We start from the raw sequence: 15,465 nt of genomic DNA on the forward strand, positions 1-15,465 counted from the left end.
CACAGTTCTATGATTTTTCTCTGTTAGTTTCTGAAGACCTGGAAGAGAATTAGAGAAAACAGGCAGCAGAGTTAGGAAGCGGCAGAGTAGGCAAGGAGACAGGTCCAGTTGATGGTATAAACTAACACATACCATGCTCATGTGAGATATTTAGTAATAGGGGAAACTGGGCCAGGTGTGGTGGCTCACCCCTGTAATACCAGCACTTTGGGAGGCTGAGGCGGATGGATCACTTGAGATCAGGAGTTCAAGACCAGCCTGGCCAACATGGCAAAAACCCTGTCTCTACTAAAAATACAAAAAATTAGCCAGGCGTGGTGGCGGGTGCCTGTATTCCTATCTACTCAGGAGACTGAGGCAGGAGAATTGCTTGAACCCAGGAGGGGGAGGTTGCAGTGAGCCGAGATCACGCCACTGCACTCCAGCCTGGGCAACAGAGTGAGACTGTCTGAAAAACAATAATAATAATAGTGGAAGCTGGGGTGGGGTATATAGCAACTCTCTCTGCAATGTTCTCAGTTTTTCTGTAAAATTAAAACTATTCTAAAAAGTAAAGTCTATTTAAAATAAAAAACAAAAAACATTCCTGTCTATGCTCCTAGGTAAACAGAGCACAGAGACTCAGTTTCAGCAGAGCGGCCCTGGTTTGGCTCCAAGGCACTTGTGAGGGTGCCCAGAGAGAGAATGTGACATGTGGCAGAAAGCAGAGCCACAGAGACGACAGAAGGGCCTGGGGAAGGGGACAGAAGGTCATAGGAAGACAGGAGAAGGAGGGGTGGGGAGGATGGCGGTGAGACAGCCCCGGTGCTTCAGGCCATTTCTTTTCCTAGTTGCCCTCCCCCCAGGACCCCTCTACCCCAAACTCTACTCCCACCCTGCTGGGTTTCCTAGACTGCATGATTTTGCCAGGTACTCCCCTCCACTCCTCTCCACCCGGCCTCTGGCTTCCCTGGGGCTGGGCCAGTGGGAGGCCAGAGAGGGGAGTGGGCTGAGAGCACTTAGGCCCCTCCCCCACCAGTTTGCCTCCAGGGCCGCCTGTCTTGCAGGGGCGTTGCTCCTGTCAGGCAGCCCCTCCCTGGCTCTTCTCACTGGTGCCCTGGCTGGGAACTGGAGCTGTGCTTGCCCCTGCAGGCCTGGCCACGGTGATGGTTCCTGCGGTGAGGACTGCACTATGCCTTGTTTCCCTGATCTCTGCCCACATCTTAGTAAATCCTCCCATTATTAAACACTTCTCAGTTACTCAATTGAGTACGTCATCGGTTTCGCCCCGGGACTGCAATGGACAGAAAAAAAAGTGACTCACACATGGTGTTTCTTTAGTGTTCACCTTCCCCTTTAGAACAGAAACTCCACGAGGGCAGAGATTTTATATGCTTTGCTCATTGTCACTGCCGAGTCACTCCATAAATTTAACTTGTGAAATGAATGAGTGAATGCTCATTTGATCCGCAGTGTCTCATGTGGCAGTCACTCCTGCATGTGGCAGTCACTAGCACGAAATGTGGCTAGTGAGACTGAAACACTGAATTTTAAATGATAATCTACAGAGCTACCTGTGGCTAATGGCTACAGCCTCCTCTCTAAGGGGATCTCCTGCACTTAGGCAATTTCCTAGCTATTCAAGTCTATTCCGCACCAATAGGGGTTAAGAAAGTTGATCAAGGCTGAGGCAGGGAAAGTAACTAAATCACTTTAGCTGTTTCCCTCACCCTAGGGAACTGGGCTGCTGAGTTTTCTGGCTTGTCTCTGGGCAGGCAAGCTCGGGAATGTGTGCCTTGCTTTGGGACATTTGCATTTTAATTCCGCTGCAAACTTTGTTTCTTGGATAACTGTGCTCACCAGGCCCTTAAAAACTTGCAGCTTTATAAGAGCGCTGGCCCCGAGCCAGGGGAGTCTCCAGCTGCTGACTGACCCTGCCTGGAAAGTCAACTTGGAAGAGCCACAAATGTCCTAATCCTCTTCCAAACCGCCTAAGTAGGTTTATCCAGTGACCTGTAAAACCAAATTAGTAAAGGGACACTTTAATTCCAGCTCGTTAGAGAGCTTCTAAAATCGTTGAGAAAGCCAACACAGCAAATTCTGCGCTGGGGGGCTGAGAAATGCATCGCATTTTCAAAAGAAGATGTCCTTGCTTTCTCGTGGTTTCTCTCACCCACGCAGTTCAACACACAGAAAACCTTCTCTGTGGCTTTCACAGGGATCTCCAGTGAAGGTGGGAAGCCGTTCTTGAGAACGAGAAAAATACGGTGGCCCAGCAAGGTCAACTAATTTTCCCCAAGTTCTGCCACGTCCAGTCCCAGCTCTGGTCTCCTGACTCTGGCAGGGGGAACATTTGCACTGTTCTTGTTCCTTACCCCAGGAGCTGGCCTATTGCACAACCTCAGGAAACAGCCCCTATGCAATCCTGGCCCACAGAGCGGACATGTTCTGGTTTTTATTCAGCAGCTTTTTTATGAAGTGTGTTTTCCTTTCCCATCATGTCATCTGGAAGCAATTCCTCCCAACAGCTGGATTTGCTTTCACAATTGGTAAACACGGCGAATGGAAGGCCGGGGACGATGCGGAGCTCCCCGGAGGAGCCTTGTCCCCACCCGCTTGGCTCGGGTTCTGAAGCTTATCGCGGGTCCCTGCACAAGCCTCATCAAAATCGAGGGCGTCCTCCAGGAGGCGACCCACATTGCATTCCCCGCTTAAGAGGGTCAACGTGTTCTTCGGGGGAGAAATTTTCTGAATGCTTTGCAGATAAAATTGATCAGATGCAGGCCAGATTGCCAGCTGCCGGGGCCGCGTGCGCCTGTGGAGGCCCCACCAGCGCGGGGCACCAGCGCCTCGGGGTCCGGGGGAGGCCTCTCTCTGCATCGCCGCCACCAAAGCCAGTAAGAGAGGGCAAAACCCCAACGAGCACTGACTGGGCCGTCAAGGAAGATGAATGTCTCCCCAAAAGTGCTCCTCGGGGACAAGTTTCCACGCAGATGCAACCGGAACGCCGGCCAGGCTCCGGAAGGCGAGGCCCAGAGCGCAGCGGCCTCCAAGCGCCGGCTCAGCCTGTCGCCTCCGCAGCCAGGGCCCAGGAGGCCGCTCTTCCGGGGTCACCAACACGGCTCGTTCTGAGCCTAGAGGCTCAGGGCACAGTGTGAGCCGGAATACGGTGTAGGGGACACAGCTCAGGCCCCAGGCACTCCCTCCTGTCGCGGAAGAAATGCTGTTCTTTGATCAATGTTTCTAATGTGGGGAAACCAGCCGAGCACGTGGCTGAACTCTCGGAGGGAGCACGGAGTGCTGGTGAGCCCCCGCTCTGATGCACAGAGAAGCTGTTGGCCAGGCAGGGGTGGGTTGCAGAGGCTTCCTTCCATGCACCACCAACCCTGTGGGCAGCCAGGGCCTAGCTCTCATGAAGGGGCCTTCCCAGGGCAAAGTGGGCCTCTGACTGCAACGTTCTCTGGGCAGAGATAGGCATCCTTCCCACTGCACAAACAAAAGGAGACCGTCAAGGGGAGAGGCTCACCAGAGGACCCTGGTGAGGGCGACGCCCAGCTCCTCAGCACAAGTCTGTGCTTCTTCCATGGAGCCCGTTTGCCTGGGCCCAGCGCGTGCGGAGTGCGTTCCTTCTCGCTCCCTCTGTCCTGTGGGCCCTCCTCTCTCTCCCTCCAGCCTGGTGGAAGCTTTATTCTCGTCGGGGGCCAGAGGACAGAAACTACATCATACATTTTCCCGTGCGTCATGGTATCTTGCCTGGAATTTTGAAAATCTGTGAGTTTCTGGTTTTTCCATGGCAAGGCTCATTCCTCCAGACCTTAGTCACTCTGCTCTGGCTGCCTGGACTGTTAGGGAGGGGCCTCAGGGCGCACCTGGAGAAATTCACTGGGGCCCAGGTCAGAGGGATGGGTGGGTAAGAGCAACCCCTTCCTTAATAGTTCAAAATGGCCCTCTGGCTTAAAGAGACCGAAGCCACGTAACAACCAAATGCAATGTGTGGGCCGTGTTTGGATCCTGATTCAAACAAACCAACTGGAAGAGGAGATTTGGGGATAATCAGGAAGATTTGAATTGGGACTGTGTAGCAGAAAATAGCAAAGAATTATTGTTAATTTTGATATGTGCGATAATGGTGTGGTAGTTATAGAAGAAAACATTCTTATCTTTTAAATGGTGTATATTAAAGTATTTAAGGGTGAAATATAATGTCTGGAGTTTGTTTTTAAATACAAAGAAAAAAACAAAAGATGAACCAAACATGCTAAGGTGTTAATGGTTAAATCTAGATGATGGCTGGATGGGATTCTTTTATACTATTCTCTCCACTTTTTGTTTTTTTTTGGGGGGGGGGACAGAGTTTTGCTCTGTCACCCAGGCTGGAGTGCAGTGGTGCGATCTCAGCTCACTGCAACCTCTGCCTCCTGTGTTCAAGCGATTCTCCTGCCTCATGCTCCCGAGTAGCTGGGACTACAGGCGCCTGCCACCACGCCTGGCTAATTTTTGTATTTTTAGTAGAGACAGGGTTTCACCATGTTGGCCAGGCTGGTCTTGAACTCCTGACCTCAGGTGATCCACCCATCTCTGCCTCCCAAAGTGCTGGGATTACAGGTGTGAGTCACTGCACCCAGCCTATTCCCTCCACTTTCATGCACATTGAACATTTTTTTATAATAAAGAGTTTAAAATATAGGCTCCTCTGGGCTCATTGCCTATGGGGTAGCCCGGTTGTGCAAGGAGTAGTAAATAAATAAATAAAATATGGACAATTTTATCACAAAAACTCACAGATGAGAACCAAACACACACCTACGCACCTGTTTGTGCACGTGTAAATTTACACATTGATTACTCGATTCTGTATTTTGGTCCTTAATCCACCCAGGAGTCAGCTCTCAGGTATAGCAGGAAAGTGACAAGCAAGGGCAGTCAACAATGACTCCTGGAAGCTTAAACATTTTTTGTTAATATCTACTTATTTATCTATTTATGTATGTATTTTTTTTTTACCCTACTTGTCAGCTAATCCTACAAACTTTGACCAGGGGTTGCAGTTCCACCCTGAGCTCCCTCTGCCTGGCAAGAAATGGGAAGGGAGCTTCTCACAGAATCCCAGATCTCAGCAGCTGTTAGGGCTGTGGCTTCCTCCTGCACAGGCTGCATTGCTGCAGGAGCGGTTCAGGGGCCTGTGTGAAGGAAAGTAGGACATAGACCATATGCCACGGAGTCAGGACTCAGTAAAGTTCCTGTTATCACAGCTTTGGATTGCTCCTGCTGCCCTCACCCCTCACATTTCTACACTGTCCCATCAGTGTGCCGCTGTCATCCTGCCCTGACTTATTCAGGACTTGAATCCAGGAATAATCCTATGCCAGTCCCCTTGCTAAACACCAGGTACAGAGAAGGGCAGGATAAAGACTGTCCATCAGGGGCAATGGAGAGGCCTCCTGTTAGAAGAGTTAAAGCAGGGCCTGGCCCTGGCACCAACTTTCATCTCCCCATTCTAGGTTGCTCTGTGACCTTTAGGCTTATCCTGATCCTGGGAAGGATGAGCTTCTTTGCAGTTTTCTTATCTCCTCTTTCTGGCCGGTAGCATAGGCTTTTTTTTTTTTTTTTTTTTTTTTTTTTGTAGAAAATGCCTTTTCCCCCTCTGCATTGAAATATGCCAGCTATTCTATTTTCCTTTATGTCCATGAGTAACAGGTAAGTTCCTGATGGACTGGGCCATGTCTTGGCCCTTTCTTGGTACTGACCACAGCACCCAGCCCTCCAGCATGGAAAGGAAGGCCTCATGCATAGAGGTAAAGAATGCTAATTATACTTTATCTGTTTGGCTCAATATTTAATATCCTTACAGTATTTTAAATGGGCTGTCTAATTTTGCTGTTTTTCCTTCCTAATGATTTCTATCTTTGTCTCAATTGTAAGAAGTTAACAAGAACTACAAGTCTTGCCAATAGCATCCACACTTTCAGTTTTAAAATTTCTGCTCGTTTTTTGGTGAGCAATAAGGCTATTGACACCACAGAACAGACAGAGGGCTGACACTGCAGAAACTGAGCGTAGTCCCACTGGTGTGCTGTCACGAGACAACTGAGAAGTTTTGCTTGGCCCATGGGCACTCGAAAGTCCAAATTCAACCTGCAGAAGGTGATTGAAGAGGGGTAAAGTACAAAGTTTGAAAGTGTGGGTTGTTCATAAGCCAAATATATAGAAGTTGAAAATGTTGTCCAGCCCCACACAGAATGTAAGCACCTTGCAGGCAGGAACATTGTCCATTCTGTACATTGCTGTATCCCAGTGTCTAGAACAGGGGCTGGCTCACAGTAGATGCTCAATACTTACTGAAAGCATCAACTGCCTATGCTTTGGAGTTTTTGTAGCCACTTGTCCCATTCTACCTTGTATTACCATTATTGTATTTTATTTCAAGACCAAACATTTCTGAAACCAGAAATAAGTCTTCCCTCCTATTACAGGTATCTCATTCATAACTAGGATTCAATAACTCTGTAGTAAATTATCTAATTTAGCCAATGATTAAATAATTTAGAAACAAAGTCCTAAATAGGTCATGAGGAAAGCGATGGCCCATGCGATAGAAATGGACAATTGCTGGAGCCCCTAGAAGGCCTAAAGTAACTGTGTGGCAGGCAAGTAAATTTCCTGCCCCAGAAATCTGGCAAAAGAATTCACTTGAGGATTTAAGTCTCAGAAATAAAGACCCAAGGTAGGAGGCAGAGAAGGGGAGGTCTTTTTCAGGGCCTATAGATTAAGGGTATTTAGATACCAGTTAAGAAAGGGACCAGATGCCAGCCAGGTTTCTGCTTCAGTTTAACCATGTTCCTTGCAAAACTTGCTTATGGGAAGATCAGAAGCTCTGACGATCATTACTGAAGAGGATTCAGAGAAATTATCGCCTACTCCCGGTTGAAGAGAGAACAAGTCGTGGTCTTTTTTTTGGTGTCAACCTCTATTGAAATGTGCTGTTGTCAAATCAAAAAGGGGACAGATTCGGAATTTTACAACTCTGATAAAAGTGAAATAAAAGGAAATCTGTATCATCTTAATCAAAGCATGTGCCACCTAAGTCGGCTCCCCGTCTCGTCCCTTGGCCTTGGTGACTCTCGTGTGCTGGAGGTTAAGGGTTTGTTAAAGAAGATGGGTTTTGATTAAGTGTCACATTTAGTGTGATGTGACATGCTCTTTATCATTGCAAGGGAAGATTGGGGGCCAAGGGGAGCTTTATAGCTAGTTCCCAATATAAATTAGTAGTCTTGGGGAATGGGTGCTTTGCAGTTGGCCTTGATCTTTCAAGGGCCCAATGAATGTGTGTATGTGAGAGTGTGCACGCATGTATGTGTGTGTGTGTTTGGAGAGATAGCAGAAAAGTCAGTTTCCAGGTTCCTGCGCTAATGGGCTGGTTACCCCCTCTTGGAGTTTGACTTGCAATTGTAACACAAGGCTCCAGTTCTAAATTTGTCCACATTCTTGATGTACCAGGCAAAGGTCTTCGTACTTTTTACTCCTTTGGAATTTCAGTGTTGCCACTGCACAAATTTGAAGATAGAGAAGCAAGAGGAAGCATTCCAAGTGCTGAATGCCATTTCTAACCAGAGGCCATGGATGATGCCTACCCTGACTTTACCCAGAGAATGAAAACGTACAAATTCCCTTCAAATCTAAGGTGCACAGCACACCTGCAGACCCTGATTCTGGCTTAACTTGGAGCAGGGAGAGCACAGAGAAAGGGGTCACAGGAAACACCCAGAGTGAGCTGGAGTTCTCACGAGGAAGGGGAGGAGGGGATGAGGATTGAGGAATACATCCCAGAAGGACACTTCCACCCAATGGATTCCCCACCTCCAACTTAATCTTCTCCAAATATCACTCGCATGGAGTCTCTTCCCTGCTCGAAATCTTTCAATAGCCCTCCTCTTCCCTCCCATTGCCTACAAATGAAAATCCACACTCTCCATCCTGGTATTCGATGCCTACATCCTGAGCACCACCAAATGAATCTTCTGTTCACTGCCCACAGAGTGACTTACTTGTTCCTGTCTTCAAGCACCCACTCATGTTGCTCCCCTACCTGAAATGCCTTCCCCCTTTCCCTCTCCCATGGAAAGGCCACCCATCTTCCTTAAGATGGAGTCACAGCCCGCTGAGATCACTCCCTTTATTTATTCCAGAAATATGAATTGAGAGCCTACTAAGTGCCCAGAACTGCTCTGGGCACCTGGGATAGGACAGAGGACAAAACAGATAAAGCTGCCTGCCTTTGGGGAGCTTGCAGTATTGCAGAAGGAGGGACTCTGATACTAAATGCTAAACACAGTACATCAGCAGGATGACTTAGTAGCTGAGGTTGCTATGGAAAAAAGAACAAAACAGAGGAGGGAAAGGGAGACCAGGAGCTTGGGCATCGGTGGCAGAGGCCGGTTGCAGTATTAATAAACATGGACGGGCCCATCTCACTGAGGTGGAAGACTCTAGGGAGGTGAGAAGCCAGCTGAGCAGATGCCTGGGGGAGGAGAGTTCTGGGCAGAGGGAACATCTAGAGTAAGGATGTCCTCTGTCCACACAGAGTTGCCCTGTCCTTAAGAGGGATGGAGCACCCCTCCTTCTCTCCCTCCTCCTCACTTTTATGCAGGCAGCAGGTCTCTGCAAAAGATGCCTGTGGACAAAGAAGATATAAGAAGATCCATAAGGCTGACACTGAAGAGAAAGGCCTCCAATGTTTGTTGTGGCATTAAGGCAGAGAAATTAGAAGAGTAATGGAGAAGTGCTTAGGTTTTTATTGCTGTGTTCAAAGGTAAGTTTTTTAAACATCAAATTTATAATAGTATTACCTGGCTATTGCCTCTTGATGCGGGAAAAAATGCCAACTACACTTGGGAAATAGACAACACCCCTTTGCTCCTTGAAACAGCTCCTCCTGGCTCAGTTCCTCCCTCCTGCTGACTCACCCATTGCCGTGCGGCTTGTCTTCCGCCCTCATCACTGAGACTTCATCAAAGCTTTCTAATGTCCATCTCCCTGGACAGAGTGATGGTCATTACGTGCAGGTCATCTTGCCTTAATGTGGAGTATGGATCTGAGTCTCTGCTCTTTCACTTCCTCCCTGTGTGACCTTGGGTGAGTTACTCAGCCAGTTTGGGCCTTGATTCACTTATCCATTAAATGGGGTTTATCTTAACATCCTTCTGTGGCTCACTCCGTGCAAAGCACTGGGCATAGGGCCTGGCCCACCGTCAACCACAAAGAGCGATTGGGTTGTCACTCTGACTCTGACTCCAGGGTTTCAGGCCTCCTGTTGCAGCCGTCTTCCTCTTTTTTTTTTTTTTTTTTTTTTTTTTTGAGACAGAGTCTTGCTCTGTCACCCAGGCTGGAGTGCAGTGGCGCAATCTCGGCTCACTGCAACCTCCACCTCCCGGGTTCAAGCGATTCTCCTGCCTCACCCTCCTAAGTAGCTGGGACTACAAGCCCCCTCCACCATACCCGGGTAATTTTTTGTATTTTAGTAGAGACGAGGTTTCACCATGTTGGCCAGGCTGGTCTCGAACTCCTGACCTCGTGATCCGCCCGCTTCGGCCTCCCAAAGTGGCAGGATTACAGGCGTGAGCCACCGTGCCTTCCTCTCTTGCTGCTTGTGCTTGCAGTCCCTGCTCCCTCCCACGTTTCTGCCCATCCCATAAGCAGCAGCGAGGTTTCCCAGAACTCTGGCTTCTCTCCCTGCCCACACTTCCTACCTAGCCTCTTCACAGCCACAGCCAGGGCTTCAACCACCCCCATTTATACTAGTGGCCACCACCCCCATTTTCTCTATCCCAGCCCCTAGCCCGAGTTCCAGACTGGTGGATCCACTTCGTGCCGAGTAGCACTCAATCCAAGTCTGTCTAGGCTGATTTCATCTCTACCCCACCCTCGCCTCCTCTTCCTGATCCCTGTATATCATTACCCCCGCTCCCTCCCAGCCTGTCATTCATTCTTTTAATCATCAACACTCTGGAATGTCTGTAAAGTTAAACAAAGATCCCTGGGATGTGGTCCCTACCCTCAGGGATCTCCCAGGGCAACAGACAGAGGCAGTAATTACAATTCAAAGAAGAAGGTGCCTTGACAAAAGGAAACATAGGCCTTAGGTGAGTGGTAGCAGAGGGGCCTACCTGGCCTAGGGGTTCAGGGGACTTCTCTAAGAGGGCTTGAGGAACCCAGCCAAGAAGTCAACAGGAATGGCCTTGAATACATTCTTATTTTGGAGGACTCTTAATCAGTTGCTTATTGCCTCAGGAAAGAAATAAGGACAGGTGGCTTGCAGATCTCTCTGGGCCCCAGGCACTCTTACTTGTGGAGACCACACCCCACCATAGAATAGGCATTAAATTGCATGCCTGTCCCACATCAAGCATAGTTATTCTGTATTGCTGTTTCTGAGAGATCTCTGATAACTTCGCTTTTTAAAGTTATCTGACTACAACGCCCCTAACCCCTGCTAATTTAATATACATTGGCTATGCCTTCTCTCAAGGCCATGAATAGTCAGAAACTCTTGTACAGGAGAAAAACCTAACCTACAAATTGCTGTCAAATGTACTGAAATTTCTATGAAATCAAAAGTTAACAAGGGAGCTGACATAATTTACATTTTGGAGCCATTCAAATATTTGTTAATTTTAATTTTGCACTTTTCTTCTTGTATTTTGGAGCTACCACACCCCCACACCACACCTTGCTGCCAGGTTTCAAGTCTTTTAGTAGGACCTTGGCAAGTTTGTAGTCCTGGTGATGAGCTTAGGGAGGTTACTGGGTAACTGGACCATCAGAACCAAGCCTGTGTCCACCAGGATGGAGAGGACAGGCAGGACAGTTGGTATTAAAGAGACATTTAGGAGAGAGACATTTAGGATAAGACTTAGTGAAAGATCAGAGTTGTGCAGAGAGGACTTCGAGTGACTCAGAGTCTGAGTGGCTGGTGGGCCCATTCCCCAAAGACACAATGAAGGAGAAACAAATGGAGGGAAGAGAAATGGTTAATTTGGGGTGGGGCACATTAACTCCAAGACAGGCGATCAGTTTGCCTGAAGGACCCCCAAATGGAGACATCCAGGGGACTTTAGATGGATGGGTCTGGCGATGAGCAGATGCTCTTGGCTTAGGAAGGGCCAGCCCCTGCACTTTGTCCTCTCAACAGCCCTTTGGGGTAGGTGCTGCTACCATCTCCACATTATCTCCAGATGAGACTGAGCTGCAGGGAGGTGAAGGAACTCGCCCAAGGCTACACGCAGATGTAGGTGGGGGCACTCTGCCCATACTCTGAGCCACTCAATCTCGGAGATGGGAGGAAGTAGGAGGTGCCCGAAGTCTTGGGAATAGAAGTAAAGGTTAAAGTGTACAGAGACAAGAGATGATTCTGAGGGAACACTCACTATTTTAAGAGAGTCTGTGGAGGAGCAGCAACTAGAGAAGGAAGGGGAGAGCTGGATAGGGTTGGGTCCTGGATGCCTCTGGGATGCCGGAAGGAGGGTGGCAGAGCCATCATTGTGAGGGGCTGCCACAATGGCACTGGAGGTCCATTTGGCAAATTGAAGCTAAATTAGGAGGGCTCCAACTGAGGTTTGTGGGAGTATTCAAAGGCACCCAAGTAGAGCAGGGATGAGGATGAGAGCTGAAAACTCACCAGCATCCCTCTCCCCAAGCCGGGTACCACTCCCCACCAAGTCCCAGATGAGCCAGAACACAGCAATGGGGTGCAGGTTGGGGGGTGGGCAAACGATGGATGTAGAAGAAGTGTATCAAAGACTTGCCTTTCAAGTTGTTTGGCTGGAAGGAAAGGAGAGTGAAGGTGATGTCTAGAGAAGGAAGCAGAGTTGAACATTTCTCCCTGAACCGAAAGAACCAGCAGACAGGGGAGGATGAACGAATGAACTAGGCACTGCGGTTACCTAGTGACGCAGCAGAAGACTTTCCAACTGAGTCTTCCTTACAAACCACAGAACTTAGAGCTCCATCCTGAACTCCCTACACCTTGCTTCAGTAGGGCCTTCAGGGTTGACAGTTTTTAGTCAGCCCTGCAGAAAGGAGACAGATAATCAGTTTGCTCCTAAATATCACTGGCTCCATTCATCCTGGAATGGCAATATCAGGCACCAAAGCACAGACTGCTGGGACGTGGGGGACCCGGGAGAACCATAGGCAGCACCTTCTGAAATGGAAGAGTCACACACAAGGATGACTCTGAACATTCCCTCTTTCAACAAAGCAATACGGGCTCATTAAATAACATTTGGAAAACACAGGAAAGTTAATTAAAGAAAATATCCCACTCATAGTCCTGTTATCCAAACACTAGTATTACTTATTTTTTAAGATCTTCCGGGGATTTTCTCTGTGTAGGGTGTTTTTTTTTTAATCTTAGCTGTAATCATGTCTACAATTTCATATCCTGCTTTTCCTACTTACTATATTGTGTTTTCTTCTGTCATTACTCACTTTAGTTTATTGTAATGAGTGCATAAAATGTCATCATGTGAATTTGTCAAAGTTTATTTAACCATTGCCCTAGAGTTGGACATTTAGATTACTTTCAATGTTTTGATGTTGTCAATTTTTGTTACTATAAATGATATTGCAATGCATATGTGCACATAAACCATTTTTTGGCATTTAGGGTTATTTCTTTAAGACAGAGTCTCAGAAGTGAAGTTATAGAATTAACAAGTATGAACGCTTCTCAGAGTTTTACATTCATACTGCCAAATTCCTCCCCAAAGGGCACTATATTAATGTATACTGTGATTAGCAATATGTAAAAATGTTAGCTTTGTGATGGCTTAAACCACACTGGCTAGTATTACTAAAAAAAAATTGTTTTTGCTAATTTAATAGGTAAAAAGTGAGCTTGATTTTTTAATGTAAACTTTGTAGTGAAGTTTATCATGCGTTCAGAAAAGTACACAAATCACGAGTGAATTTTTACAAAGTGAACACCCCTGAGTAATCAGCACCCAGATTAAGAAACAGAACCTTACCCCTAGAGGCCACTATTGTGGCCCCGTTCCCCCTCCTCCACTCCACCCAAGAGTCATCGTTGTTCTGACTTCTCCCACCAGGGGCTAGTTGTGGAAAGTGGCGTTGTTCTAATTTTCATTTCCTGGATTACTAGTGGATCTAACCGCTTGCCACATCTTAGTTGATGAGCTGTAGTTTCTCTTTTGTAAATTGTCTTTTTAAGTTCTTTGTCTAAGAAACAGTTGATTCTTAAGCTATTTCCCAATGTCGAGTTTGGCTAAAGGCGGAGTGTAGTCATCATGACATTGTTTGAAACTGGAGAAACATGTCGTATGTGTGTCTATGTGTGTACGTTTTTTGCTCTCATGATCTTATCCTGACAATGTAGTAGTCCCCCCATCCAAAGTTCCACTTTCCATAGTTTCAGTTACCCATGATCAGCCTTGGTCTGAAAATATTAAATGGAAACACCAGAAATAAACAATTCCTAAGTTTTCAGTTGCATACTGTTCTGGGTAGCATGATTAAATCCCATACTGCCCCACTCTGTCCTGCCTGGACGTGACTCACCCCTTTGTCCAGCATCTTGGCGCCATAGATGCTCCCTGCCCGTGGTTGCTCCGTAGCCCTCTTGGCAGTATCACTATGCCTGTGTTCCAGTAACTCTTACTTCACTTAATTGTTCTATCTTATTATTAGTTATTGTTGCTAATCTCTTACTGTGTCTAATTTATTAATTAAGCTTTATCATAAGTATGTATATACAGGAAAAAACGTAGTCTATGTAGGGTTCAGTACTATCTATAGTTTCAGACAAACACTGAGAGTCTTGGGGTGAATTCCCTCCATGAGGGGGGACAGGTGTACTCCTCTTATTTATGCTTCTCCATTGCAAAGCAAGATGGCATCTCTCTAGGCAACAGCTGGAAGCCAGGGTAACTTTTTGGTGACAAAGCTGAGCCTAAATAGTCTCTGCTGTTCTTCCAGTGTCTGTGAGAATTACAGAAATAGGTCACTGAACCTTTTTAAAAATAGAACTGACACATTTGGGGAAAGCATTTTTTCTGCTGAGATAGCACACAGTACAAGATGAAATGATCCCTAGAGGGTAGATGAATTTAGACATTTGGTATTAAAAATAAATAAATAGTCTTAATGACTCACAGGGAACATAGCACCTTTCATAAGAAAGGTCTCTAAACATTGTTACCTGAACAGACCACAATAAATTTCTAATATACAAGGTACAAGCCATTGCCAGCCCCTGCCCACCTACACCTGGCAACAGCTTTTGATGGGAAGAGAAGGGCCACATTGGCTGTGGGCAGTTCCCTCAGCAATGCCAGATGTCCTGTCTCCCTGGGTTTGCTTGATCCCCTCTTAATTTCCTACACAGCCCACCAGCTCACCCTTGGACAGGCATATGGCTGCATAACAGGCAAGAAGGGGTAGGGTTACCTCACTGCCTGTGAGCATCTCCACTCCAGCTCTTCCAAGGCCTTGACCGCTTTGTGTTAGGGCAGCCCCAGAATCCTTTACCCAACGCTCCCCATGAGCTGTCTGGGACCCCAGATCTGCCTGTGCAGGGCCCTTTTCTACTTCCTCCTGAGCCATCTTCAGAAAGCTCCCTCTGACTATTGCCCAGCCCCTCTTCACACCCCCTGCTGCCTTCAGGAGCCTCATGAACCCACAGTGGACCTCAGGTCTTCTTAAGAGATTCCTAAGGAACTCCCTCCCCTTCCATGCTGGGCTCTGATACTGAGAAGAGCAAGGTCTGCCGGCTGGGAGGCAGGGAATCGGGGTACTGCAGGGAAGATGCTTTGATTTAGTCCAAGAATGGCAGGAGAATACCAAGAGGGATTGGCTGTCCCAGAAGTGGGGCGTGAATGGAAACAAGGGGTGAAGTAGAGCAGGGGCAGGGCCACTCGCCTTTTAGGAAGCGTGGGCAGCAGGGAGAAAGGTATAGGGCTGTCACTACCCAGGTATCAGAGCAGTGGCTCTGGGAATGTGGGAAATAGGAGGGGACAGAGGGATAGGTATAAGACATTCTTCAGAAGTAGAACCCACTGAAGATTTGGTGACATAGAGTTGGCACCAAGGGAAAGACGAGTCACAGATGCCATGCAGCACCTTCTAATAAGAACTCAGCTCCTTTCATGATACACGTGTCCATTCCATAGGAGTGTACTGAGTGCTTACTTTGTGGCAGATACTGCTGTAGACTCTAGAAATGACATGTAGCTACTACCCAAAGGCAGTTTTAATTCTGTTGGGAGAAAGGCAGGCAATGCAGACAACAAAGTAAACAAATAAAAAAGATGATTTCCCATGGTGACAGATGCTCTTGGAAAATAATTTGGGCCAGGGGAATTGTGGGATCGGGAAGACTTTTCAGAGAAAATGACATTGGAGCTGGATAAAAAGAAGGGGCCAGTCCAGGAGAAGCCAGGGCAATAATATTCTAGGTAAATAAAAGAGCCT

The 15,465-nt window shown here is 47.4% G+C and overlaps 1 protein-coding gene across 1 annotated transcript; it reads left to right on the forward strand.

Moving 5' to 3' along the window:
- Positions 1 to 2,300: 2,300 nt before the first annotated feature.
- LOC101125400 (uncharacterized) lies at positions 2,301 to 4,177 on the forward strand. The gene has a single exon (XM_004032812.4). The coding sequence runs from the start codon at positions 2,478 to 2,480 to the stop codon at positions 3,135 to 3,137; it is 660 nt and encodes a 219-aa protein (XP_004032860.1). The 5' UTR covers positions 2,301 to 2,477; the 3' UTR covers positions 3,138 to 4,177.
- Positions 4,178 to 15,465: the final 11,288 nt, after the last annotated feature.

The sequence above is a fragment of the Gorilla gorilla genome, chromosome 11 (assembly GCF_029281585.2).
Source record: "Gorilla gorilla gorilla isolate KB3781 chromosome 11, NHGRI_mGorGor1-v2.1_pri, whole genome shotgun sequence".
In the NCBI taxonomy this organism is placed as follows: Eukaryota; Metazoa; Chordata; class Mammalia; order Primates; family Hominidae; genus Gorilla; species Gorilla gorilla.

Coding starts and splice junctions, on each gene's coding strand:
- LOC101125400 (XM_004032812.4), top strand. CDS start 2,478: ATGTCATCTGGAAGCAATTCCTCCCAACAGCTGGATTTGCTTTCACAA.